The sequence below is a fragment of the Brassica oleracea genome, chromosome C1, assembly GCF_000695525.1.
Source record: "Brassica oleracea var. oleracea cultivar TO1000 chromosome C1, BOL, whole genome shotgun sequence".
In the NCBI taxonomy this organism is placed as follows: domain Eukaryota; kingdom Viridiplantae; phylum Streptophyta; class Magnoliopsida; order Brassicales; family Brassicaceae; genus Brassica; species Brassica oleracea.
The window spans coordinates 11,684,852-11,712,213 of NC_027748.1; the positions used below are offsets into that span (position 1 = coordinate 11,684,852).

Here is a 27,362-nt window from a genome sequence, read left to right on the forward strand (position 1 = left end):
CCAGTTCCGGTTGGACGCGGTGGGATAGTCGGACTTAGGTCCGGATACCTGGATTATCAAAAAAAAAAAAAAAAAAAAAAATTAGGAGGCTGACAGATCCGGAAGGAGCTAGAAAAGAAACGTGAGCCAATTTTGTATTCATTAAAGGAGACAACTAATTAAAGCTTTTAACTGTGTTTTTTTGGGTCTATATGGTCAACTTGTAGCTGGACATGTGTCGATTCCTCTTTTTCTTCTTGCTTCTCGTTTCTTCTTTTTCTTTTGTGTTAAGCTTTTTAGGTTCACATTAAAAATTAAAATTCACTGTCAGCTAAGTCTTGCCTCCAGTAGGTTTGGCCGACACACCCTAACAATTTTAATATATTTCAGGTAATTTTCTTACTAAACTTTCTCTTTAAACTAATTTAGGGTGTTGGATGTCTGTATATTTGTATATTTTGATCTTGATTTACTTGCAACTTGAAGTTATGATGGTGATGTAACTTAACAATTTTTACTGATTTTGTAAAGATCAAAATTTTACTACATGCAAAAACATTAATAAGTAAAAGAAAACACAAAACTAAAATTATACAGTTTATTGAATAAATTAGCTAAAACAATTATCCAAAATAGCTACGTTAATACATATCAATTTCAGGTTTGATCATATGGTATTTTATGAATGTACATTTTAGTTATTCGATAAATATGTAATTGTAGTTTCAATTTGAAAAGATTATTAGGAAAAAGAAATATTTTGTAGTTGGTAAAGTTATTTCCAACTAGTATTCCAAAGGATATCGGAGCCGAGCGTAGCCACTGGTCAAGTCCAAGTGTAAATAACTAGAGCCGAAGAAACTGGGGGATGATTTGTTTATATATGTATATATAGATGAAGCCGCATAAGCTACAGCTTTATGCCAGAATTCGAAGCCCTACATGTCTCACTCAATTCAATTATAAAATTGAAATCTGATTAACGCACTAATCTATAATTAAGTTAAAAATTAATCTCATTCTTCCTTGCATTACTTATATAAAACCCTCTCTCGCCTCCTCCTTGGTATTCAATCTCCACACTTTCTTCTCTTCTTAGCTCTCGCTCATATCTCTCTCTCTATGTTTTGCCCTAGCTAACTTGTTTTCTTCTTCTTTTTCTCAATCCGCTTCACATCAATGCATCCTCACGATTCATGTGCTTTTCCGATTAAGTGTTCTCTGGGATCTCGAAGAATTGCCATTTTCTTAAATATGTTAAAGCAGACGAGTCGCTTCGATTACTTCATTTGGTTAGTCTGATTCTGTTTATATAGTTTCTTAACTTGCAATTTGTTTTATGAAATGTTTTGTGTTGTTTGTTAGATCTCTCCATATTTATTTATTAGTTTGAGAAGTCAGATGTTTGCATGTGCAGATTAATGCTCATGGATGAGAGGTTTGTCAACCTTTAATGGATCTGTCTCCCCTTCTCAGGTTTGGTTTCTCATCTCCATTTTTATTTGTTAGATGCATAGTGTGTGTTATATAGAATGTCTCAGCCTTGATCGTACTTCTGTTGTGTTTTTTCTTTTGTTACTTCCGTTAAGATGCGTACTGTCTGATTGTCTAATTACTTAGTGTCTATGTTCCTTTCACTAATGAACAGCTTAATAGTGGTTAATTAGGCGCATAAAATAAAAGCAAATTATTTTGTCTCTTGACCAGAGAAACTGATCAAAACTTATAACACAGAAATGAAATTGACTCTCATGATGTGGTTTATTCATTTTCTCGCATCTTTTTTATGTATACCTAAAAAAGAGTTTGAAAGCTTAGATTCTCACTTTTAAGGTTAAAAAGGTGTCTGTACGCAAATTACATCAATAAGTACGAAGTACGAACACATCTTTTTCCTTCCTTTTGCAAATTAACGCTGCATCACCCACTAGAGAGTTCTGATGTTTTTTTTTATTGTAATGTTCTTTTTTCCGACTTCATGGCCTGTACTAAGTTGAACTCTCACTATACCTCTATTTGGAAGCTATTTTCAGAATTAAAGCTTGATCTTTGTGTTCCTTGTCAATAAACGTTGATGTCTGAATATTATATTTTAGACAACTATATATATGATAAGTTAATAGTCCAAAGCAATCCAAAAAAAGCTCGAGGGTGATAGTTGAAAACACCTTAGGAACCACTTTTAGACAGCAATATAGAATAGTTTCATTTGTGTTCATAAGCCTCTAGATGTTCAAAAATAAATTGTTAGATCTTTGAGAAAGCAGTGGCTTGAGTAGAAACTCCATTAAGTTTGTAATTAGGTTGGGTTCTTAGATTAAAAAGGAAGTGAATGGAGCTTGTTACACTGGAAAGAAACTAAGAATTCTGTTGATTAGAGACGAGCAATTCAATTTTGTGCATAATTCAGGTTTATGTCCACATATCTTTGTAACATGAATTTGAATCTAAAAATTCATCTGCCTTTGTGTATGCAGTGGTAAACTGCTGAGTTGAGATAGGATTCGGATGATGGTTTTACTATGGGGCTGTCGTGGTTAACTAAACCAGAGACTGACAGGTTCGCTCGAGTTGTCTCTCATGTCTAGACCATTTGTGAGAAGGGATTTTCTGTTTGCATCATTCACTCCCACCAATCTCTAAATATGCAATAAGTATTATTCTCACTTAAGAGAGAAACAATCCTATTATTTGAGATGCTTCTACAGCTTGGAATATGTTGTTTCGTTCTTTATATGGCTACCAAAACGTTAAGAAACCAGGTGAACATTTCCCTAAAAAGGTCTAGCCTGTAGGTCATAGTCATTAGACCCACCTCTCACTTCTCGATTAAAATGTGTTATTTCTTCCATCAAAATCTGATCCTTGAGGAGTTAGGTACATAAGTAAGTACACAGAGTGAACACATAACTTGATAAAGTCATTTACACTTTGGACATTTTCCCAAGAGATGCCAAACTTCTCAATGGATTTTGAGTTTTTCAATGATAGCTAAAATTTGTATCTAGCACTACTTATAGCTACACTAGTATACTTGATAATATTTGGGGGAGTGGGGGAGATGCCGTGTTATTATTCCCTTCTCATCGATGGTCTAGATGTGTGAGGTGACTCTCATGGAGGTAAAGAGAAATGGTGATTTATAGGAAAGCATCCACCACAATGGTATTATCCTAAAAGGGTTAGAAAATTTTCAGCTTGTGGAATTATTGTTTTGTATTGCTAGATTTTGGACCAGTGGTCTGCTAATGCAACACATGTGATCCTTTCGAGTATAGTTGTGTAAGCTTTATTTTTCAGGTTGAGTACAACAGCATGCCATTACTAATCAACGATGGATGCAGAAGCAATTACTAAAGAAGTCAGAAAACAGAAAAAGTCGAGTGTTTTAAACGATGAAAGAGCAAAGTAAACGAAAGGTGTACCTTTTTTACTATATTCTCTCTCGTTCATCCATTTCATGCTGCAACCGAAAAGACCAAAGGGAATGAATGGGTGTGTTTTAATACATGACGTAACGCCAAGTATTTAGAGATTGCTTGTAAATTCATACGTACTACAAATACTCGGTAGATTCTAACTCCCGAATGAAAGACTTTGTATCTATCTTCTTAATGGCACATGTATATAATTATACATGGATTTATACTAACGTTAAACAAATATTAAGTGGACCATGGTTCCCACTAACATATCGTACATGAAAAATCATATTCTCAATAGACGTGTACTTTGTATGTAATGAGGCAGGAGAACCCACCAACCCATGAAGTGGAATAATATGTAGATATGCAAAAGTATTTCCCACAAAAGTAAACTAAAAGAAGTTCGAAGCTTAAAGATACCACTTATCTAATCTTCAAGAAGAATCAAAACATTTTTACAAGTTGAAGATAAATCAAAGTTATCCATAATTTGTTTCTCTACAAAAGCCTCGATCTCATATCTCTCACAAGTCACAACACATAAGAAGAGAAAGAGAACGAGAGAAAGTGATGTCGGACCAAAGTTCTGTTCACTTGGATGTCAAAGACAACCATGTAATATCCCTAACCGTCCTTACATACGTAGCTTCATATATTTTGTCAATATGTAAATGAATATTGCTAATGCAGGTGGTTATGAAGAATGGTATAGTCGAAGTGACCATATCAAAACCAGATGGTTTTGTCACTGGAATCTCTTACCATGGTGTCAACAATCTACTAGAAAGTCATAATGAAGACTATGATCGAGGGTATATGTAGAATTGAATTTATGTATTTACATTAATTATATGTACATGAATCAATCTTATTACCTCTACAATCATATGTATTGTTTTGACCAAACACAGTTACTGGGACCTTGTTTGGAGCGAGTATGGAACGCCTGGAACCACAGGAAACTCCGAGCGGTATGTATGCATCAATCAAAGCAAATATTTCTTGATATAAATTTTTACATGTATTGTCATAAATGTGACCGAGGCAGGATCAAAGGCACAAGTTTTCAAGTAGTACTGGAAAATGAGGAACTGGTAGAGATATCCTTCACAAGGAAATGGGATTCTTCTCTCAAAGACCATTTTGCTCCCATTAATGTCGACAAGAGGTATCTCATTTATATCTGTGGCAGTGCTATAGATATTGATTTGGATTTGCATAACTCAGGTTCATAATGCGTAAAGATGTTACTGGATTTTACTCATACGGAATATTCGAGCATCTAGCTGAATGGCCAGCTTTTAACTTGCCCCAGACAAGGATTGTTTACAAGCTTCGTAAAGACAAGTAAGCAACTAATGTTTCAAAGATAGTTCAGGATCAATATCGTTATTAACATCAATATCTTTACTATCATTAATATCAATATCATTAATGAAAAGACCTTTCAGCTTGTTATCCAAAAACTTGTTTAGAAATACTGTAATAAGAGGAACGTAGGAGTTTGTTGTAGCTAGGTATTTGATCAAATAGAATCTTCCGGTTCCAATAAAAATTCCTTGGAGATGATAGTAGTGAACTTATAAGTGTTGTTATGTTAGGTTTCGATATATGGCAGTTGCTGACAACAGGCAGAGGAAAATGCCTCTTCCAGAAGATAGATTGGGTAAAAGAGGAAGACCTTTGGCTTATCCTGAAGCTGTTCTTCTTGTTCATCCTGTTGAAGAAGAGTTCAAAGGAGAGGTTGATGACAAGTATGAGTATTCATGTGAGAACAAAGATCTTAAAGTGCATGGATGGATCTCACATAACTTGGATTTGGGTTGCTGGCAAATCATTCCTAGCAATGAGTTCAGATCAGGTGGCTTGTTGAAACAGAACCTTACTTCTCATGTTGGTCCAATCAGTCTCGCTGTATGTTCTTTTTTCTTTCTTCCTCCTGAAAACATGTTGGAACCAATCTAATACCTATGATGAAGGATTCTTGCTTCAACTTTTGAAACACAATGGTTGTTTACACACAGATGTTTATAAGTGCTCATTATGCGGGTGAGGACATGGTGATGAAGGTAAAAGCAGGGGAGTCATGGAAGAAGGTGTTTGGTCCTGTTTTCACTTACCTTAATTGTTTGCCTGACCAAACCTCTGATCCTCTTTCACTATGGCAAGACGCTAAAAACCAGGTTTATTCATCAAATTTTGGGCATATCAAAACATATATGCAAGGATGAAATCTAACCTTGAAGGAGATGGTGTTTCATTAGATGTTAATTGAAGTCCAAAGCTGGCCTTACGGTTTCCCCGCTTCAGAAGACTATGCATTGTCTGATAAGCGTGGTTGCATCAATGGTAGATTACTAGTACGAGACAAGTAAGCACTCACATTCCACAATCACCACATAATTTGCTTTTATTCATAATATTAACAATCATTTACTCTTTTTTCCTCTACTTATGCTTTTTTGATTCCTTCAGGTCCCTTAGTGATGAACTTTTACCAGCGAATGGTGCTTTCATAGGTTTGGCTCCACCAGGAGAGGTTGGATCTTGGCAAACAGAATCTAAAGTGAGCTTGAACATTGTCTTCTTGGACCATATAATATAATATAATATCTACTCACGCAATTAGTGAACTTATGTTTATATCAATTTTTCTTATATATATAGGGATATCAGTTCTGGACAGAAGCAGATGCAGATGGTTATTTCACCATAAATAATATCCGAGAAGGTGAATATAATCTCAATGCTTATGTGACAGGATGGATTGGAGACTATCAATACGAAGAACTGATTACCATCACTGCAGGTTAACTTTTTTTTTTTACTAATTAAACTTACATTGTAATCATGATCATATATTACTCTGTGTCAAAACTTGCATGTTGACTTAACATGATTCACACTCTGCACCTAAAACCAGGCTGCGACATTGACATTAGCAGTATCGTTTATGAACCGCCACGAGATGGGCCAACGGTGTGGGAAATAGGAATCCCTGACCGGTCGGCAGCTGAGTTCTTTGTTCCAGACCCAAATCCCAAATACATCAATAAGCTATATATTGGTCATCCTGACAGGTATATATACAACTTTAAGGCTTTGATTTGCATTTACAACTTGATTAAAATGATAACATAATAAAGTTTATAGGTTCATCTAACAAATAAATGCATGGAATGTAAAAACAAACACAAACAAAAAGTCATGGAATGTAAAACCAAACACAAACAAAAAGTAGAGACCTAAGTTAAGTATGGTTGTACTCATGCAGGTTTAGGCAATACGGGCTATGGGAAAGATACACAGAACTATATCCTAAGGAAGATCTGGTGTTCACCATTGGCGTCAGTGATTACCAAAAGGATTGGTTCTTTGCACACGTTACTAGGTAATGCTTATATTCTATTTTTTTTTTCAGCTACAAAAACAACAACAAAGAGGACATGGTTTTCTTGTAACATATATATATATATATATATATTTAAAATGGTTACAGGAAAGCAGGAGATGACACATATGAAAAAACGACGTGGCAAATAAAATTCAAGCTCGAGAAGGTGCAGGAAAACAGCACATACAAACTTAGGATCACACTAGCAACCGCAAATGTAGCGGAATTACAGGTGAGGATGAACGAGGATGAGAGTGAAAAGAGTTTGATTTTCACAACTGGTGTAATAGGACACGACAACACGATCGCAAGACATGGGATACATGGACTCTATAGACTTTATAATGTGGACGTACCAAGTGAGAAGCTTCTGGAAGGAGACAACACTTTGTTCTTGACACAAGCCATGACTACCGTTGGGGCTTTTAATGGCCTTATGTATGACTATATCCGCCTTGAAGAGCCTTGTTTAGCTTCGAACTTTCACTAAGTTTGTGCTTTTGTGTTCTTCATCGTCTCATCATAGTGGATTTTTAAGATAATAAGTTTACTTAAAGCAAGGCGTTTTTAACCAAATTCAGCATCTAAACCGAATCTGACCAGGAAATTTTGAACTTAAATTCAATCCGATCTATAAAAATAAAAATATCTAAACAGATTTAATAGCACGGTAGTCTGAATATCATGGATTTTTTTTTCTATTTTTTTACCAAAAATATAAAAATTGTGTCAAAATCCAAACATTGAATCCGAATATTTTATCCAAAATAAAAATTTTAAATTTAAATAAATAAGTTAAATACTAATTTATGTTTATTTTCTTATCAGTGATTTTGATGTGACATTTGTTTAGGGGCCAGGACTATAGGCTAGTAAAATGTTAGTTTTATAGTTTCCAATTTTTTTTAAAAAATTGCATATACCTAGTCTTAAAATCTGACCAGCACGGGCTATGGGAAAGATACACAGAACTATATCCCAAGGAAGATCTGGTGTTCACCATTGGCGTCAGTGATTACCAAAAGGATTGGTTCTTTGCACACGTTACTAGGTAATGCTTATATTCTATTTTTTTTTTCAGCTACAAAAACAACAACAAAGAGGACATGGTTTTCTTGTAACATATATATATATATATATATATATATATATTTAAAATGGTTACAGGAAAGCAGGAGATGACACATATGAAAAAACGACGTGGCAAATAAAATTCAAGCTCGAGAAGGTGCAGGAAAACAGCACATACAAACTTAGGATCACACTAGCAACCGCAAATGTAGCGGAATTACAGGTGAGGATGAACGAGGATGAGAGTGAAAAGAGTTTGATTTTCACAACTGGTGTAATAGGACACGACAACACGATCGCAAGACATGGGATACATGGACTCTATAGACTTTATAATGTGGACGTACCAAGTGAGAAGCTTCTGGAAGGAGACAACACTTTGTTCTTGACACAAGCCATGACTACCGTTGGGGCTTTTAATGGCCTTATGTATGACTATATCCGCCTTGAAGAGCCTTGTTTAGCTTCGAACTTTCACTAAGTTTGTGCTTTTGTGTTCTTCATCGTCTCATCATAGTGGATTTTTAAGATAATAAGTTTACTTAAAGCAAGGCGTTTTTAACCAAATTCAGCATCTAAACCGAATCTGACCAGGAAATTTTGAACTTAAATTCAATCCGATCTATAAAAATAAAAATATCTAAACAGATTTAATAGCACGGTAGTCTGAATATCATGGATTTTTTTTTCTATTTTTTTACCAAAAATATAAAAATTGTGTCAAAATCCAAACATTGAATCCGAATATTTTATCCAAAATAAAAATTTTAAATTTAAATAAATAAGTTAAATACTAATTTATGTTTATTTTCTTATCAGTGATTTTGATGTGACATTTGTTTAGGGGCCAGGACTATAGGCTAGTAAAATGTTAGTTTTATAGTTTCCAATTTTTTTTAAAAAATTGCATATACCTAGTCTTAAAATCTGACCAGCACTATTGGCTATTGTGGTATTTAGGGGGGGTTATTGGAACATCAATTTCTGTGGAATTTGATGATTTTAATAGTGGGCTTTTTGCAAAAGTGACTCAAAACTTGGAGTCAAACAGAAAACTAACCTTTTCTTTTGACTCCTTTTTTTTTTGAGATTTTTTTTTTGAGATTTTCTGTTCTATCCTTATTTATCATTGTCATACTCTCGATCATAACCATTAGTGTAAGAGTAAATAAAGTCAAAAGTCAGTATAATGTGTTTGGAAACGTCAAATAATTTGACACAAAACAAAGAGTGTAAAACGTCATTTATAACAATACGGAGGGAGTAATAAAAAGCACTAATGAGCTTTGTACTGGCTCATATAATTTTCTTCAGATTTAACTTTATTAAAAGTTAAGGGTAAAACCGTCAATTATCGTCTATGATCCATCGCTGCCTATATATACAGTCGCCTGCGAAAGCTAGGGTATAAAAGCCCCAATTCATTTTCTTCGCTCAAGAGACAAATTCCCTCGCAATCGACCAACGGTAGCTCCTGCATTCACCGTCATCCTCTCTCCTTCCGTCGCCGGAGTTCGGTAAACCATCTCTCTCCATCCTCTCCGTCTCCTATTGAGGTCTTAGATTCGTCAAGCTCTTTTTATTTCGTCGGAAAACTGTTCAGATTCCCGATTTGCTTTATTTAGTTGTGAAGATTTGAGTTTTGCTCGGGTTTTCAGATCGTTGAGGAAGTAGAGATAATGGCGACGTTTGAGCTGTACAGGAGATCGACGATCGGGATGTGTTTGACGGAGACTTTGGACGAGATGGTTCAGAGCGGTACGCTGAGTCCTGAGCTTGCTATCCAAGTCCTTGTTCAGTTTGACAAGGTTTCCTTTTTAACTGATCTTTTTGGTTTGCTTCGGTGGCATTTTCTGATATATGTGTCGTTCATTGTAGTCTATGACTGAAGCTCTTGAGAGCCAAGTGAAGACTAAGGTGTCAATTAAGGTGAGCTTCAGTATTGGTGCACTTTTAATCCTTTGTCGTGAGTTACTTAACTAATCTTTTAGGTCGTATCTTTTGGTTTTGCTGTTTGGACCTGATGCAATATTCATATTTCATGGAACAATGTTTTAGAGTAGAAAGTTCATGGTGTCTTTAACAGTCGGGTTCAGTTGAGTAGTTACCTCATGTAATAGTTTCTGATACCTCTAAAAGTGTCATACTTTTTATGTCGAGTGTTAAGTTTCTTTCGGTGGCAACTTGTTTTAAGCTGTATGGGTTCAGTTTTCTGCCTGATAGATAGGTGCTTACACTGGTTTATCTCAAGAAATACTAAAGTTGTCATGGATTTTACAAAGATTAGGTCAAAGCTAGCTCATATATGATTTCTTAGAGTTGAAAAGTTCAACTTGAGAGTTGAAAGATTAAGCTGTATGGATTTAGTTATGTTACTTTAAGTAGGATCTTACATCTGTTATGTCAAGACGATTCAGATTTGTGTCAATTCATATTGCTTAATCACAAGTTCTTGTGCTAGTGTCTCTAATGGGAGACATCATTAATTCTCTTTCGTCATACTAACCAATGTTATCACTATTTTCGTAGCCAAATTTTAAACGCTGCATTCAAGATTTAAGAGAAAGCTTTCGCAGATGAAACAACCAAGTTTATAATCTCGTTTCTTCTTTACTTCTTGTATAGGGGCACCTGCACACTTACAGGTTCTGTGACAACGTCTGGACATTCATATTACAGGACGCAATGTTCAAGAATGACGACCGTCAAGAGAATGTGAGTCGAGTGAAGATAGTGGCATGTGACTCTAAGCTGCTCACACAGTGAGATGTAAATTCTCAACAGATAATATGCTCACTTCCTTCCTTTGTAATAGATTTTGAGTTTTGTTTTCCACTTTGTAAACTCAGCACTTGTTGTATGTTGAGCTCCATTTGCAGCCATCAATTTAGCCTATATGTAAATTCTCGGCCCAAAGACTTATGGGACTCTGTTGCTATGAGAAAGTTCCTAAGATTTATCTTATAATATCTGTTTACTTCCTAATCTGAACATACTGATGTAGTGGCTCACTGGAGCTGATTGTTATCGATGCCATTTTTTTTTTGGGGTGTTTGGGAGTCTGAGTTGTCACATGTCATTTTTACCTTTACAGGTGTTTTCACCAAAGCAGAAGAGAATATGATTCCTGTAAGTTTCTTTCAATGAGAGTTCCTTTATGATTCCACAACTTTGAAGCATAGCGGTTAAAGTCAATTTTTTGTCTCCTCCGCTTTAAATCCACACGGCATTTTTGGCATCTTTTTTGGTCGTGTTAGTGCCAAGTGAATTGGATCCTTTGGTTTATAAAGGAACATTGCTTCTCTCGAACTCTCTCTTATGATGTAATCTGTATAACTGATACTGTTTACAAAATATGATCTATTGATGCAGGAAACTAGTTTGTGTATTTCTTGAGGAGCTTCTGGAGATTTGTTACGTTTAACGCGTAAAAACAGCTCAACTTCGTGAAGAAAGGCCAACGTTAAAAACAGAGGTACACACATAAGGAAGAAACTATCTGGCCTGTTAGGTTTTCTTTTTCAGGTGTTATGAATAAAGGAAGCATATCAATAGGAATGTTTTATAATAGTGTTGTTTTACTCTGATGCTGCTTCAAGATGACAGCAACGATCATTTGTCGATCAACTCGAACTTCAATTTTTCATTACTATCTGAGATTATTCATATGTTCTCCATGTGGTCGAGGTTCACTTGTTATTTTTTTAGTGAATAGCTGCCATGGCAACCTCTAAGTCCCACAGTTTCCAGCTAATCGAGGGAATGGAGCTTGAGGTATGTTCTTTCCTCTGTCCTCCTGGAACTTACAATATTATATTTTGGGCTTAACCTTCTTGTTGATTTAGATCACTGTCACCGGGTTGCCAAATGGGAGCAGTGTAAGAACTGAGTTTCACCTCAAGAACTGCAATCGCACATGGATTCTTCATTGGGGCTGTATATACCAAGGAAATAAGTGAGTGATGATCTTTAAGAGAGAGAATAATATAAATACCTCAAATATCTCGATGTTTTTGACGTCTGTTTATCTGTAGCAACTGGTTTGTCCCATCAGAACATTCCACGAAGCAAGGTGCATTGCAGACTCCCTTCGTGAAGGTCTGCATAACCTTTTTGTTTCTCCTTTTATCTATAAGGTTTTTCCTACAAGTCGTAACTTCTTCTAAAAAGTGTTTACTCCATAATTGCAGAGTGGGAATGATTATGTAGTGATCCTTGAGCTGCGTGATCCAAAAGTACGTGCAGTTGAATTTGTTTTAAAAGATGGTAACCGTAACAGATGGTATGTGTTTTCTTTCTTTCCTTTACCTGAGTCATGCTTGTGAAGGTATGAACATAGAACCTGACCGACTTCTAATGGTCTTTTCAGGTTGAAACAGCATACTGGAAACTTCCGTGTTGAGATTCCTTGGAACGAACTGCATGCTCATCATCGAATACCGAAGAATCTGATAGAAAGAAGAGCTTATACGATTTGGGACCGGAAAGGCCGACCTCAAAACACTGCACTTGAACAACAGGTGAAACTGGTCCCATCTAGTATCCACTACTGTTCTGTTTATTACTTATATTTGTGTCCTGAGTTATAAAAAATAGTGCTGTCTCTCTTTTCTTGCTTGTGTTTTATTTTAGATGGACTATGAAAATGCCATAAGAGAGCTCCAAGCCGACCTGGCTAGAGGAATATCTATAGACGATCTTCAGGCTAACTCCTCAATACCAGTTGAGAAAGCAGTTATCAGTGAGCCGAAACAAAAAATGAACTTGCATCAGCCATCACATCGCCGGAAGCATGATGTTCAGAAATGGTTACAGAAGTATGCGGAACCAATCACTAAAAATGCTAGTGTGAACAGTTCAGCCCTTGCAGAGCTCTTGAAGAAATCTGTAGGCCAAGAAAATGTAGTTTCACAGAAAAGCTTCCATGTCAGAAATTACGAAATCGCGGTTCGCAATACAACTATTTCATACAGTCTTTTTCATTACTGATAGTTTTCTATAACTTCTGGATAATTCATGGGATGTGTTTTTGTTTATTAGGTCCTCCAGAAAAATGTTAACGGCGATTGTCGCTTATTAGTTGCCACAAACATGGCAGGTCCAACAGTACTTCACTGGGGAGTCGCTAAGTCTTCTGCAGGAGAGTGGTTGGTAAGATTTTCGTGCATCTTTATATATTTCCTTAATCAAAATCTTCTCAATAAAACTCATTTTTGCAACTCTATACAGACTCCACCACCTGATGTGTTGCCTGAGAAGTCAAAAATTGTTCACGGAGCATGTCAAACATATTTTACCGATATGTCGAGTAGAGAACACTCTTATCAGGTGAAAGCTTATGCAATTCTATCCTAAGATAGATATCTTTATCTACTAACACGTTTCATCTTTCTTTGCGTTGTAATAGCTTATTGATATAAATTTCAAACGAAGCGGTTTTGTTGGTATCCAATTTGTGATATGGTCTGGAAGCCACTGGGTGAACAATAATGGAGCTAACTTCGCAGTAAACCTGAAATCATTAAACAGTACCAGTGTCAAGGTCAGTTTAGTGTTGGGATGCTCTTTATCAAAATATTTCAATTTTAAACATGTTTATCATCCTCAGCTTGGCGTGGATGGAAAGTATATTCTCAAATGGTTACTTGATGAAATAGCGGAGCGAGAGAAAGAGGCTGAGAGATCATTGATGCACAGGTGAGTCAAGGTATCTTAATGGAGTAGTTTAATGTCAATGAAGTTACTTATAAGCATAGCTTGGCAGGTTCAACATCGCAACAGAGTTGACTGAGCGGTGTAAAGATGAAGGAGAAGGTGGATGTATTGGTATAATGGTATGGATGAAATTCATGGCCACTAGGCATCTCACCTGGAACAAGAACTATAACGTGAAACCTCGGTAGAGATTCATTAGCTACTTTTATTTAACTCCTTTGTCTTTCATCTTATGATCAGACCTTATGCATTGGCTCTTTTTTCCGCAGGGAAATTAGTGAAGCGCTAGAACGATTCACCAATTTGATGGAGAAAATATAGCTGCAGCAACCATATAAGAGAGAAATTGTGAGACTAACTATGGCACTTGTGGGTCGTGGAGGTCAAGGCGACGTTGGGCAGAGAATCCGTGATGAAATCCTTGTTATTCAGGTATATGGTTCAACAAAACTTATGGAGCTAAACCTTATTACTGATCTTGTTAACCTTTTCTTGTATTCATTATCTTTTGTTAGAGAAATAATCACTGCAAATCTGGCATGATGGAAGAGTGGCACCAGAAGCTGCACAACAACAGTAGTGCAGATGATGTGATCATTTGCGAGGTACACATCACTATCTATACTACCATTAAAGATTGGTAAAGTTCAATAAGTTTAGTTTGGTTCTGTTGTAGTTATCACTTATCAGCCTTTTTCTGAAATTATATACCTGGAGAGTTTCTAATGAGTCTGTTGTATTCTTCTGTCATAGGCTCTCTTGAACTATGTGAGATCTGACTTTAGGATCGATGCCTACTGGAAAACACTAAAGGCCAATGGTATCACTAAAGAAAGGCTTGCAAGTTATGACCGTCCCATTGTATCAGAGCCTCGTTTCAAAAGTGATGCTAAAGAAGGGCTCATCCGTGACCTTACAATGTACTTGAAAACACTTAAGGTATTTATAACAATCCCATATCTTCCTGATCCATAGAAGAAGCTTCAGGAGCGTTTAATTAGTGTATAACTAAACCCAATGCTGTCGTGGATGTGAGCCTCTATTAGATTATGATTGCTTTGAAACTTACATTCTCAACTAAACAAACTGTTTTTACCTGCCTTGGTAGGCAGTTCATTCAGGTGCAGACCTTGAGTCGGCTATTGATACGTTCCTTTCTCCATCTAAGGTACTTACTTCATGTTTAAAACCTTCACTTTCATATTCTGGGACATGTATCCTCGCTTTGTTAAGAGCTCACTATTTCATTTTCTTTTTCAGGGTCATAATGTATTTGCTCTCAATGGTTTATCACCGAAGTTGCTGGCACATTTTCTTCATATATCTTTTCAATACAGATATATTTCACACTATGAAAACTTGAGAAATGACATTTGTATTGTTTGGTAGGATTTACTAAGTTCAGTTAAGAGGCTTGTTCGCGAAGAGAACACTGCACCCCTAATAGAGGTTGGTGGAATAGCACATCTTCTTCCTATAGCTTAGTCTTGGAGTTGGACCATATATGGTTATGATTTATTTTTTCTATAAACTACTTCTGCAGAAGTTAGTTGATGCTCGTATTGAGCTCCACCCTGCATTAAGAGCACCTCGTGCAAGAGCAAAAGATTTACTATTCTTGGACATTGCATTGGAGTCGTGTTTTAAAACAACAATAGAGAAGAGACTCATCTCCTTAAACTTCAATAACCCGCCGGTATCTTTCTTGTTTCTCTGTAGTTTGAAACTATTAGTCGTTACACGGAGAAGTGTGGATATGGATTGATTTGATGTTTTCACTGCTTGAGAACAGGAAGTTGTATTTGTTATCTGCGTTGTGCTTGAGAATCTGTGCTTATCTACATTCAACAATGAAGAAGTCATCTGCTGTACAAAGGCATGTTGTTGTCTATCTTTACTTTAGCCTCATTTCTTTTACAGAGTTTGACTCTCAGTATTCTTATATGCACATTCTTGTGCTTCTCTTTCGCGTTTCAGGATTGCTACCGTGTCAGTGAGACTTACAGAGCTCATGATGTTGAGTGGGCATTGCAAACAAAAGCGGTCCTTGACCGTTTACAACTAGTACTTGCTGATAGATGCCAGCACTATCTTAGATTAATACAGCCTAGTGCAAATTATCTTGGTCAGATGTTACGAGTTGACAAGCATGGGGTATTTTGAAACTAAACTCGTGCTTCTTTATGAAACAAGTTTGACACTTAATATGTTTCATTGATTTTTGTTTTCTTTTCAGATTGATGTTTTCACTGAAGAGGTTGTAAGAGCAGGACCAGGAGCTGTTCTGTCAACTCTTGTTAACAGATTTGATCCTTGTCTCAGGAAAATCGCAAACTTAGGCTGGTAAGATACGTTTTACTGTGAATTTTGAGCTAAAAACATCAGACTATACAGATCAGATTACTGAACCCTTTATTTTTTTTTTCCTTTTGCTCTACTGGTTGAGCAGTTGGCAGGTTATTAGCTCGGCTGATGCATATGGGTTTTTGGTTTGTGTGAATGAGTTAATCACAGTTCAGAGTAAAGTCTACTCAAAACCAACTGTAATTATTGCCTGTAAAGTCACAGGAGAAGAGGAGATCCCTGATGGTGTTGTTGCTGTGCTGACTCCTAGTCTGATTGATGTCTTGTCTCATGTATCTATTAGAGCAAGAAACAGCAAGGCATGTACTATTGTCTACGTACAAAATATATATATCATCAAGACAAATTATAAAACAATATTTTATTGGAGATATCAAATTAAATGTCCTCACTCACCCTAAGTTTTGTCTGATGCAGATATGCTTTGCTACATGCTTCGATCAGAATGTTCTCAGGAATCTGAAGTCGAAAGAAGGGAGAGAAATATCTATTCATATAAATTCTACTGGTTTAGTTATCAGGTAATATGTTGTCACTGTTTTTTTTTATGTTAAGACAATTGTTTTATTGTACCTCGGAAGTTATATCACTTGCAGTGATGGCAACAACTCGGATGGCCATGTTCGTCATATCTATATCTCTTCTGTTTCACATGGAGTGATCTCAAAGAGGAAGAAGTTTTGTAGCAACTATGTAATATCATCTAAAGAATTCACTTCTGAAATGGTAAGTCAAAATCAGGTTCATGAAGATATCATTTTTTGTATATTATTATTATTTTTTTTATTTTGCTAAAATAGGGAGTATTGTTTGAGTTTTCATTTCACTGAGATTCTTAGGTTGGTTCAAAATCATGCAACATCAAATTTCTACGAGAAAGAGTTCCATCATGGATCAAGATACCTACCTCAGTCGCACTTCCGTTTGGAACATTTGAGTGTGCACTTTCAGATGATTCCAATAAGGTATAGTTAAAAACCATAGTAAATCTTCAAAGATACAACTCATCCTCTTTGAGTTTCTTATATATTCTTTTGGTGGATCCATCGCTTTTCAGGATGTAGCACACAAGATCTCTGCCCTTAAAGTTTCTCTTAACAGGGGAGACATGACAAAACTTAAGGCGATTCAAGAAGCTGTTTTACAAATGAACGCTCCAGTACCTCTGGTAATAACTAAGCATATGTAATTGTTTTTCTTTTCATCCTCTGTTCAGGCTTTCTATATGCATCACGTCATGGGTTTTTGAACTTTTTGGTAGAAAAATGAACTGATTCACAAACTGAGAAGTGAAAGAATGTCGTATCATGGAGATGAATCAAGCTGGAACCGATCGTGGATGGCAATTAAGAAGGTAATAATATTCTTTTTGAAGGGGTATGTTGTGTGTTATGAAAGGAACCAAGTACTTCCCTGATCTTCTGAACATCAACGTATAGGTCTGGGCTTCAAAGTGGAACGAGAGAGCTTATATCAGTTGCAAGAAAACTAGAGTTGATCATGATGCCGTCTGCATGGCGGTGCTTGTTCAAGAAGTCATATGTGGTGATTATGCTTTCGTCATTCACACAAACAATCCTGTCACTGGTGATCCTTTAGAAATATACACAGAGGTAAATTCAGAGACCTTGCTTCGTTTTCTGTGCTATTCTTGAGTAAATATCCAATAATCAAGAAATTGCGTTTCTCAGATTGTGAAGGGTTTGGGAGAGACCTTAGTTGGAGGATATCCAGGACGAGCGATGAGCTTCATCACCAAGAAAACAAACCTCAAGTCACCAACCGTGAGAAACAAGAAACATATAGTATTTACATGTTAAACTCCATTTGATAGGGGTTTCATAACAGAGTGAGTTGTTATTTTGGACTGTGCAGGTGATCAGTTACCCAAGCAAGAGGATAGGTCTATATTCTAAACCGTCAGTCATATTCCGATCAGATTCAAACAACGAGGATCTTGAGGGCTACGCAGGCGCTGGACTTTACGACAGGTATTGATTAAGTGTTCCTCTCTGTTTGTCTTTTTTTTTTTAACTCAATAAGCTCAAAAACGGTTATTGTATGTGCAGTGTAATAATGGATGAAGCGGAGGAAGTAGTGGTGGATTACTCAAGGGAGCAGTTGATAGTGGACAAAGCCTTTCAAGTGCGTCTCTTCTCAGCCATTGCAGAAGCTGGGAATGTCATTGAGACGCTCTATGGTTGTCCTCAGGACATTGAAGGCGTCGTCAAAGGTGGCATTATTTACGTCGTCCAAGCTAGACCTCAACTCTAAGCTCTCTCTACCTCTAAGACTTGCACCTCTTATATGGAACGTGCTCCATATGAAAGTTAAGTTAATAATCAAATAATATCAAGCTGTGTTACCTAAACAATTATACTGTGAATGAAACCAGAAAAACCAAGGAACTACACTTGCAAGTCAAGGAAGTTATTATTACCTAAGCAACTGTTTGTCGGCGGTAGTATTTTATGATTGATCCCACAAAAAGACATCACAAAGGAAAGATTTATGATTACCTCCGTGTTAAAAAGTTGAATGGACTGGTCCTGATCATGATCATAGACCTCTTTTAGAAAATACAGCAGGATAAAAATGGAGGTGCCACAAACATTTTGAAGTTTGAGAACAGATGAAAACTGAATCTAAATTATAACTAGAAAGGAATTCGTCAAGCTCCATAATCAAAGATGCATTGGATCTCTATCCCAATGGAAGATGAAGTCTAAAACAGACCACATGAAAGAGATGAGAGGATCTCAAACATCAACTCCAACAAGAAAATAAGAAAGAGCCTTTGGATTTCGGACTGTATGTAGAGCTGCAGCTGGCCAGTGCTTATAAGCAAAAGCAAGATGAGCAATTTTTTATTTTGGATCCTAGATAAGAACCTGAAGATAAGCTAAACAAAAAACAGATATGTCATTGCTGATCCACACGGCCACATAGTATAAAGATAGGTTATGGAATGCACATGACCTAATTCAAACAACACAATGCAAAAATCATGCGTTGGAGTGAATAGTGATGAAACGCGACCGTATCTAACTTGTTCTAAATTTCTAATACGACATCGTATGACATAGGACATGAAACGCTGCGTTGTGTTATTTTATTTATTCAGTAGCTAAGAAAGTCCCGCGAATGGATACGATTCTCATGGCTACTACACGCCTCAGATGCCTCCACGCGTCGACGTCTTCCTCCGCCGTCCCCACCGTATTCCGTTCGCCGGCGATACACCAGCTCTCTTTAAGTCGCGCACATTTGCTTTCCTTCCGATCGGCGGCTATGAACATGTGCGTGAGACGGTCCCGCTTCCCGGTTACTCGGAGAACCACTTCTCCGACGAGACGTGGCGGGTTCTCCGTCAGAGATTCGACGGAGAAATCTATTGCTCCTTCCAATCGGAAACTAATTGTAATTAACTCGGTCGTAATCATAGCCTTAGCTGTAGCTAATCGCGTGCTCTACAAACTCGCATTGGTTCCGATGAAGCAGTACCCTTTCTTCTTAGCTCAGCTCATGACTTTCGGGTAACGAATATTGGCAATGACAGAAACTTAGCAAGTGATGGAAGCTTAGCTTGTACTCACTGAATGTTTTTTTTTTCTTTTTTTTTTGGGCAGCTACGTCTTGATTTACTTTACGATTCTGTACTCGAGGCGCCGTCTAGGCATTGTGACCGACGAGATGTTGAGTGTACCCAAATGGAGATTTGCTATCATTGGTTTTCTTGAAGCTCTTGGAGTTGCCACTGGCATGGCTGCAGCAGGTAGGCTCTTTTTGAAGTCTAGTGATGGCAACTTTTTACATTTATTGCAAGATTATGTTTCGAGTGATTGGATTCTCTGTTTCAGCCATGCTTCCTGGACCAGTTATTCCGATTTTGAATCAGGTGTTCTTTTAGTTTACTTCTCACTGTGGGGTGTTAAGTTGATTTCAGTTTATGTTATTGCTTTGAATGATTGATCCATGTCTGCTTACAATCTTGACTCCACAATGTTTGGCAGTCATTTCTGGTGTGGCAGCTGCTTTTTGCTGTTCTTATTTTGGGCAGGAGGTTTTTGCCTAAGCAGATTTTTGGTTGCTTGCTTGTGGCTACGGGAGTTGTGGTGGCTGTTTCAAGGTACCCGTTAGATGTTCTGATCTTCTAGAGTTCCTTTTTTTTTTGTTCTAAATTCTTGATCTTGGCGTGGAGAAATGTATGTATCTGTTGTGATATTACAGATTATGCAAAGAGAGTTGCTTTCTGCTCTTATAATCTATAATAAAATGTCATAGACCAGAATCACCTCTTTCAAATTCACAATGTTAAATGAATGGTTAGATTGTTAAGAAGGTTGCACGTTTTAGTGTTACTATTAATTCTGCAAATGCTGACTGTAACTCTCATCTGCAGTGGATCTGGAGCAGATCAAACGCTATCCGGAATCGGATTGCTATGGCCTGCTGTAATGGTAGCATCTGCTGCTTTTCAAGCTGGTGCATCTATCACAAAGGTAAAGGCCGCTCTCTCTTGTATTTCTATTTCGCAGTCCTGTCAGCACCCAAGTTGTTAATTGTTTTGTCTGTTAACAGGAATTTGTTTTCAACGATTCTGCAAAGCGTCTTGAGGTATCTGGCACATATTCGTATTCATCTATCCTTCTGAAAGTTTCGAAATGTTTTTCTTTTGCCACTTTACTGAAATCTAAGCATAACGCAACAATGCAGGGAAAGTCACTGGATATATTTGTGGTAAACTCATTTGGATCTGGATTTCAGGTATCTACTATTATATAGCGGCTACAGATACCATTATGCTTACACATTCTTTCCAGCCATAACAATGCATATAGTAGAGTTCTATGGAGACATGCTTATCAATTACCTGAATAGTTTTTGCAAAACATTTGAAAGCTGCTTGTTGCACCTTCCCTCTATCATTCAGTCATTCTTTCTCTCCCCTACAGTTCTACTTGAGAACAGTTTTTTTGGTTTAATGTTATGGATCATTAAAGTTGCGCTTGTGCAGGCTCTCTTTGTGTTTCTGTTGCTGCCTTTTCTCTCAAACTTGAAAGGCATTCCATTTGGCAGCCTCCTTCCATATCTAAGAGATGGTGCCGGCTGCTTCTTCAACATTGGAGCTAAGATTTCTGGTTAGAACCCGTTCTTTCCACTCTAAACTTTGTGTTTTTGTTTATTCGCTGCACAATCTGTTTGTAATCCATGTTGAGCATTTTCAGGCTGCGAAGGTGCCCCTATACTCCCACTGCTGTATATAGCCACCAATCTTGCTTTCAACATCTCATTGCTCCATCTGGTGAAAATCTCTTCAGCAATCGTTTCCTCTCTCACTGTGATGCTCTCAGGTCCATTTTTCTCTTATCATGGAAAGTCTATTCAGTGTCACCAAATAACTTAAACCCACAATGAGTTTATGAGATACTTTTTGGGTGTTGCAGTGCCATTATCGGTGTACATAATGTCAAAACCATTGCCGTATCTACCTGGAGGAACAAGCTTGAGCTCAAATTTCATGATAGGGAGTATAGTTCTGGTTCTTGGTCTTCTTCTATACAACATTCCTACCACTCCAACTAAGCAAGATACTAAGACCTCCTAACACACGCACGCACGCACACACTCTCTCTACTTTGGTTTAACCTCTTGGAAAACTGATACCAATATAATTGTTTCCCAAAGATCAGAGAATTATTTGGGTGATGTTTTTGCAACTGCTGAAGAAGACCTGGTATATATTCCATTGATCATATTAAAACAGTGAAGTTTTGAACTATTCATTTTATGGCAAAAACTTACAAAAGTTTTGAACGGTTTTGTTTTTTATTAATCTTTATTAAGTCTTGTGAAAAGATCAATGATTCTTTTTTTTTAATGCACGACACTTTTAAAATTTTTTATACAAATTCAGTTACATTCCAATTATATATACACTATCGGAAGTTAATTATCACCTACAATTTTTTTCTTCAAACGTGATGAATTGTAGGGCAAAAGTATTTTAGCTCCATAATATAAAAATATTCTAACTGTTTAATAAACATATTTACGAAAAAAGTAATGCAAAAAAAAAAAAAAAAAATCCAGCAGGTTGCCACAATTTGAGTTTTTTAACACAAACGATTAATATTTATGCTTTGTTTTTGTTTTCAAATAAATATATCTTAATTTTAAAACAAATAACATAATCTAAAAAACTTCATATTAATGCAAATATAAATGTAAAACACATTAAATTTAGAAAACATTAAAAAATGGCAGTTTGAGAAATTCTTTATACAAAAAATAATAATATTCGAGCCCCTTGATGAGGCTTCGTAGTATAAAGTTGAAACATAATCGAACGGCCCAAAAGCCAATTGGTGAGTGGAGTTGATCGAGTCGACTCAGAAGTTGCTGCGATTCACCGTTTTACCGTCGGTGAATTCCACAACGGCCAATCTCTCTCCTCCACACGCGCCGATCACCATCTCTCTCTCTCTCTCTCTCTGTACTGCACTTTTCTCTGTCAACTATTTCTTCCCTTCTCTCTTTTGCAATTAGGGTTAGGGTTTTCTTCTCCACTCGCTTCCAATCAATGCGAAAGTTCCTCTCTTTTGGCAGCTCGCGATGTTTGGTCATCATACCCAACCCGAGATTAACCCTAATCAGATCGGCAGCAGCTCCGCCACCGTTGGCGAAGACCATGTCTCCGCCTCCGCTGGTCACATTCCTTACGACGATATGGACGATATCCCTCATCCCGATTCCATCTACGCCGCCTCCGATTTGATCCCCGATGGCTCTCACTTGGTTCCTCACCGATCCGAGGGATCTGAGTTACTAGGTTCACGGCCGATGGAGGGAGCTACTCAGCTAACGATCTCGTTCCGTGGTCAAGTTTACGTTTTCGATGCTGTTGGTCCTGAAAAGGTGGTTACTTTGCGTATTAGTAGTGTGAAGTTTTGTGCTTTGAGCTAATATTTTATTGTGAATTTGATTTGGTAGGTTGATGCTGTGTTGTCGCTATTGGGTGGTTCTACTGAGCTCTCTTCTGTGCAGCAGGGGATGGAGCTGGCTCCACAGAATCATATGGTAACTTATCGTTGTTTGTGTGTGTTCAAATCCTGCACAATGGTGACCTTCAGCTATGTTTTGTTGTCCCTTCTTTTTTTAGCCTGCTGTTGTGGAATACCAGAACCGCTATAGCCATCCACAACGGGCACAGTCATTGGATAGGTTTCGGAAGAAGAGGAATGCTAGGTGTTTCGAGAAGAAAGTACGATATGGTGTTCGCCAGGAAGTGGCGTTAAGGTCAGGGGTTTTCTAAGCTTATCTTAGCTGTTGTTATTTTAAGATTGAGGTGCGGATCACTCTTTCAGTTAACCAAGTTCTTAGGCTGGCCTAGGGGCACCCTTGGTAAAAGGTAGCTTTGTTGCAAGCGGGGTATTAGCAAAGACCTTTAGAGCTTGAGTAGTATCTATTAATGTCACATTTGTCTGTTAGGAAATGGATTACATGATGGGTACTCTTTTGAAGAGGCTGGACATATGTCTTTCACATTTCTTGAGATCAATAACGTAGTATACTATAGGCTATAGCTAAGCTGGAAAGTTTCTTTGTTATTAGCTGTGATGTGGTTTGTTAAATATTTCAACGTATTTGTGTGCTATGGGTTAAAAGAAAAGCTAACTATTGTTAAAAAGTTTGGTGGCCATATAGGTTCTTATGTAGTGGCTCAGGTTCAGTGTCCATGGCCCTCTATTAATATATAAGGATATGTTTGTAGCTGCTTGAGTAGGATAGAACTGAGCTGTGGTTAGTGTAATAGTTAGCTTTAATTAGGGAATAATCATCATGTCTCTATTTGTCAACCTTTTCTATAGCTCTGACCTTTTTTAGTTTTTACCAGAATGGCACGTAATAAAGGTCAATTCACCTCTGCAAAGATGACCGAGGGGGCTTATAACTCGGGCACAGATCAAGACTCTGCACAAGATGATAGCCGTCCAGAAATACTGTGCGTTTTGCCTCTGCCACTTAATTTCTTCTGCATTTCTTGTTCAAATCTTACTTTAACTGTGAGTGTCTTATGCGTAGGTGTACTCATTGCGGTATTAGTTCCTCATGTACACCGATGATGCGACGTGGACCTTCAGGCCCCAGAACTCTCTGCAATGCCTGTGGACTCTTTTGGACTAACAGGGTGCGTATGAATCTCCACAAAGTGCCATCATCTATTTCCCCATACATTTTGTTTTCATAATCTTCAGATAGCAAGATATACTGATATCTAGTCAATGTGTTTGACGTTCTAAATTGCTTAATTCTTGTATAGGGTACATTGAGAGATCTCTCTAAGAGAACAGAAGAGAATCAGATGGCAATAATAAAACCTGTAAGCATTTTATTATCCCTGTGCGTCTCTAGTATGTGTGCAGAATGGTAAGGCTTCATTGATTGCTTAAAAAAATTGTAGGTCGAAGGTGGGAGTGTTTCTGATGCTAACAACTCGAACTGTGAACCTGCAACAGTCGAAGGACACGCTGCCTTGGTTTCTCTTGCTAATGGGGATCAATCTAATCTGTTAGGTAATCACTAAACACTGTGATAAGAATCAGAAGATAGACGAGATCCTTGTAGTATCAGCTGTTCATCTGTATGATTTTATCTCCTCACCACCACATGTATTATAGAGACCATAACCGAACACAAAAAATCGAATTTACAATATCAGATGTTAATGGTTTCAAAAGCTTGATGATTGGAATTGTGTTGCACTGTGTGTGTAACCATTATCCAATATAAGAGTGAATATCTTTTCTGTGGGCCAAAGTTGAAGATTTAGAGGCAACAAATATTAAAAGATATAACTAAATTGTTGCATCTGTCTTGTGAGTATGATAAAACTTGCAACAAGAATAAAAGATGTTCAGGTATCTTGACAACAAGTTTGGGGGATGCTGCCGCTGTTCAATATAGTTTACATCAATTATCTATGATTTGGGAAAGATACCACAAACTAATCGACTATAGATATACCACACAAACTCACTAAACAAGACTAATCATAAATGCACAAATACATTCATTGAACAAGACCATAAACTGAGACTAAACCACTTGTCTAACTGGTTGTCATGGACCTTTTCCTTTGTTGTTTTTGGGTAAGTGGACCTCTCGTCTTGAGAGGAAATAACGACAGGTACTGAATCCGCTAAAAAGGCTATAATTAAGGCCATGAAATCTGAACAAAATATAAATCCTGGTTTATCTGATTGTGTTAAAACCATCTAATGTAAACTGGTTGATATTGGGTTAGAACCGGGTATGCATGCATTCACCATATTCACATAAAATCGAGTTTACTTCTGTAAAATGTTCTATAGAAGGTAATGATAACCAAACCAACGCAAGGACCACGGCTCTGAGGAGCAGTAATGGGACTATCCGACTATGCATCTTCGATCTCAACCCTATAGAGAATACGTGTACACATGCATCATATACCAAACCCACGTGTGTTACATACCCGGCTTGGGACCATTAATTAGATTATCTACTAACACCAATAATCTGGACATATTAATACATATACAAATCACACAAAAGTGTATCGAAGAAAGAGAACCGTCCAACCACATTTCTATGGTGTTCTTTATTCTTCTTTCAACAATATAAATTAGTATAATGTAGTGTTTATGCAATAGTTTATTCATCGGATTTATGAGGAGATTATTCGAGAAGGTCTCTTTAAAGTAAATGGATCCTCGTGACGAGGTCATTGCCCTCTAGTTTCTGTCTTTTGGTTTGTTAAATTTAACAATTTAAAAGTAATCGAATAAAGTAATGGTTTATCTGTGACATTATGAAAGAGGTCCATGCATGTATTAAACAAATGGTCTAGATACGATTTGTTCAACTGAAACTAGTGTATGAGTCACGAGTTAATTCTGATGGCTTCACCAAATCTAAGGCTAAAGGTAACGAAACAGATAAACACTCTTGTGATATCAACCCAACCCTGTCTCTAACTATTATTGTGGGGATTACTTTTTGTTGTGCATTTTCGCTCTAATAGAAAATGGTTGTTTCCGAACATGTTTGAAGTTTTTTTTAGTAATCGTCAAAAAATATTGTTGTGTAGAACACAAATAATATACGTTCTCGTGTTGAAATCGTTCTCTACGATTCAAAAGAGATCCAGAAAAAGCCTTCACATCACATACCACCGAAACATATCTCTTAGAGATAAAGCAAGTGAAATCACAAGTCTTATGTTACATATTCACATATATTTCTTTCTTTTGGTTATTTTGTATGTGTAAAAGCCAATACGGTTTTTCGCCTTAGCGAAGAGACAAATAGATATGATTTTCTGAATATATTACATTACTTAATAACTGTATACAACTTGTCCGTAATTAATAATCAGTTACAAAAAATCCGAAACTAAAGAAAAAACAAGAACTCAAAGATTGATCCGCAAGAACACGTTGGTTTATGTTTCTTTCTTAGTAGAAGTGAATAATACTATGATTTACGCTTCTACTTTATTTATGTTTTCGATTTTCTTTTCAGTTAAGACGGAAAATAAAATATGATTTGATGTGGTTTAAATTTACTTTTGATGGAATGCAGTTTCGTTATATTCGAATAATTTTATTTTAAACAATATAACTAGATTTTGATCCGCTTCCTTTTCAAATTGAATTGAGAAAAATGTAAGTTATGTCAGTTGCATATTTAGATTTTGGATGGTAAAACAATCAAATTGATATGTTAGATAAGTAATTTATGTTATAAATCCAATGGTGAATGTCCATAACCAGGTCTGGCCCAATACATAGAAGATAGAGAGATGGCCGAAACCCTATAGAAAGGAGAGAAAGAGAGAGCCAACTTTAGAGAGAGAGAGAGAGAGGCGGCCACACACAAGACTAGAAGAAAATGAAACCCTATTCTTTTTTTTTCTAAATCCAGATGGATTAGGATATGTACTATTTCCATTTATCTTTATCTTGTAATCCTTATATAAAGGAACCCCATTGATCATTAATAATAACACAGAAATATTCACTCTCTAAACTCTCTAATTACAATACGTTGTTATCAGCATGATAGACTCCCAAAACCCTGAGAAAGAAAATCGCCAACCCCTAACCCTAACCTAAAATCCGTCACACATAAACCCTAAATCCGGCGCAACTTAAAATCGATCGATCTCTCAAACCCTGAAGAGCCATACCACGATCCATATATCATCTTGAAGCCCTTGACGAGAAAAATCCATCAGCGCAAACGGTTTGTCGATCCGATCTCAGACGCGCTCTCACGTTCAGCTACAATACGCGTCGCCGTTTTACTTTTGGAACCCTAATCCGACTACCTCAGCACACATCCGCGACCAGACGCCAAACCGTCCAAGA

The 27,362-nt window shown here is 37.0% G+C and overlaps 5 protein-coding genes and 1 long non-coding RNA gene across 7 annotated transcripts; all 6 read left to right on the plus strand.

Annotated features, from left to right (window-relative positions):
- Positions 1-951: 951 nt before the first annotated feature.
- Positions 952-3,631, plus strand: LOC106322581. Its single transcript, XR_001266470.1, has 3 exons — positions 952-1,271; positions 1,397-1,455; positions 2,457-3,631. It is a non-coding gene; the product is annotated as an uncharacterized LOC106322581 (long non-coding RNA).
- A 175-nt stretch (positions 3,632-3,806) lies between these two features.
- LOC106343536 (rhamnogalacturonate lyase) lies at positions 3,807-7,354 on the plus strand. Its single transcript, XM_013782779.1, has 13 exons — positions 3,807-4,019; positions 4,095-4,216; positions 4,316-4,375; positions 4,453-4,572; positions 4,632-4,751; positions 5,006-5,318; positions 5,429-5,587; positions 5,669-5,775; positions 5,880-5,970; positions 6,072-6,213; positions 6,328-6,484; positions 6,679-6,795; positions 6,904-7,354. Exons 1-13 carry the CDS (start codon positions 3,975-3,977, stop codon positions 7,286-7,288), a joined length of 1,938 nt encoding a protein of 645 aa, XP_013638233.1. The 5' UTR covers positions 3,807-3,974; the 3' UTR covers positions 7,289-7,354.
- A 1,934-nt stretch (positions 7,355-9,288) lies between these two features.
- LOC106293507 (transcription initiation factor IIA subunit 2) lies at positions 9,289-10,830 on the plus strand. 2 transcript variants are annotated; one of them, XM_013729195.1, is made up of 4 exons: positions 9,289-9,425; positions 9,528-9,677; positions 9,748-9,798; positions 10,495-10,830. In XM_013729195.1, exons 2-4 carry the CDS (start codon positions 9,549-9,551, stop codon positions 10,633-10,635), a joined length of 321 nt encoding a protein of 106 aa, XP_013584649.1. In that variant the 5' UTR covers positions 9,289-9,425; positions 9,528-9,548; the 3' UTR covers positions 10,636-10,830. The 2 variants fall into 2 exon arrangements, with proteins under 2 accessions (XP_013584649.1, XP_013584643.1); XM_013729189.1 differs by having other exon boundaries at positions 9,289-9,386; positions 10,495-10,827.
- Positions 10,831-11,134: 304 nt separating this feature from the next.
- On the plus strand, positions 11,135-18,392 carry LOC106310982 (alpha-glucan water dikinase 2). The gene is given in 32 exon segments (XM_013748212.1): positions 11,135-11,344; positions 11,578-11,643; positions 11,715-11,824; positions 11,904-11,967; positions 12,060-12,151; positions 12,239-12,389; positions 12,502-12,816; positions 12,910-13,020; positions 13,099-13,197; positions 13,277-13,411; positions 13,478-13,566; positions 13,634-13,768; positions 13,854-14,016; positions 14,100-14,189; positions 14,338-14,523; positions 14,693-14,752; positions 14,845-14,889; positions 14,974-15,033; positions 15,128-15,280; positions 15,377-15,460; positions 15,562-15,738; positions 15,821-15,927; positions 16,034-16,247; positions 16,366-16,469; positions 16,545-16,674; positions 16,788-16,913; positions 17,006-17,116; positions 17,210-17,302; positions 17,388-17,561; positions 17,640-17,732; positions 17,824-17,939; positions 18,018-18,392. Coding segments are annotated over 31 exon segments (3,846 nt in total). The 5' UTR covers positions 11,135-11,344; positions 11,578-11,589; the 3' UTR covers positions 18,223-18,392.
- Positions 18,393-19,072: 680 nt separating this feature from the next.
- On the plus strand, positions 19,073-21,760 carry LOC106309627 (protein CLT2, chloroplastic). Its single transcript, XM_013746735.1, has 10 exons — positions 19,073-19,484; positions 19,578-19,723; positions 19,809-19,846; positions 19,962-20,077; positions 20,351-20,450; positions 20,530-20,565; positions 20,665-20,715; positions 20,966-21,089; positions 21,177-21,302; positions 21,396-21,760. The coding sequence occupies exons 1-10, from the start codon at positions 19,093-19,095 to the stop codon at positions 21,554-21,556; spliced, it is 1,290 nt and encodes a 429-aa protein (XP_013602189.1). The 5' UTR covers positions 19,073-19,092; the 3' UTR covers positions 21,557-21,760.
- A 548-nt stretch (positions 21,761-22,308) lies between these two features.
- LOC106342151 (GATA transcription factor 25) lies at positions 22,309-24,754 on the plus strand. The gene is made up of 8 exons (XM_013781010.1): positions 22,309-22,442; positions 22,558-22,866; positions 22,942-23,028; positions 23,111-23,247; positions 23,846-23,953; positions 24,034-24,139; positions 24,272-24,331; positions 24,413-24,754. Exons 2-8 carry the CDS (start codon positions 22,564-22,566, stop codon positions 24,533-24,535), a joined length of 924 nt encoding a protein of 307 aa, XP_013636464.1. The 5' UTR covers positions 22,309-22,442; positions 22,558-22,563; the 3' UTR covers positions 24,536-24,754.
- Positions 24,755-27,362: the final 2,608 nt, after the last annotated feature.

Coding starts and splice junctions, on each gene's coding strand:
- LOC106342151 (XM_013781010.1), top strand. CDS start 22,564: ATGTTTGGTCATCATACCCAACCCGAGATTAACCCTAATCAGATCGGC. Junction 23,029..23,110: donor TGGCTCCACAGAATCATATG/GTAACTTATCGT, acceptor TTCTTTTTTTAG/CCTGCTGTTGTGGAATACCA. Junction 24,332..24,412: donor AGATGGCAATAATAAAACCT/GTAAGCATTTTA, acceptor AAAAAATTGTAG/GTCGAAGGTGGGAGTGTTTC.
- LOC106343536 (XM_013782779.1), top strand. CDS start 3,975: ATGTCGGACCAAAGTTCTGTTCACTTGGATGTCAAAGACAACCAT. Junction 4,376..4,452: donor ACCACAGGAAACTCCGAGCG/GTATGTATGCAT, acceptor TGACCGAGGCAG/GATCAAAGGCACAAGTTTTC. Junction 6,214..6,327: donor ACTGATTACCATCACTGCAG/GTTAACTTTTTT, acceptor ACCTAAAACCAG/GCTGCGACATTGACATTAGC.
- LOC106293507 (XM_013729195.1), top strand. CDS start 9,549: ATGGCGACGTTTGAGCTGTACAGGAGATCGACGATCGGGATGTGTTTG. Junction 9,678..9,747: donor TCCTTGTTCAGTTTGACAAG/GTTTCCTTTTTA, acceptor CGTTCATTGTAG/TCTATGACTGAAGCTCTTGA. Junction 9,799..10,494: donor AGACTAAGGTGTCAATTAAG/GTGAGCTTCAGT, acceptor CTTCTTGTATAG/GGGCACCTGCACACTTACAG.
- LOC106309627 (XM_013746735.1), top strand. CDS start 19,093: ATGGATACGATTCTCATGGCTACTACACGCCTCAGATGCCTCCACGCG. Junction 19,847..19,961: donor TTATTCCGATTTTGAATCAG/GTGTTCTTTTAG, acceptor AATGTTTGGCAG/TCATTTCTGGTGTGGCAGCT. Junction 20,716..20,965: donor CATTTGGATCTGGATTTCAG/GTATCTACTATT, acceptor GCGCTTGTGCAG/GCTCTCTTTGTGTTTCTGTT.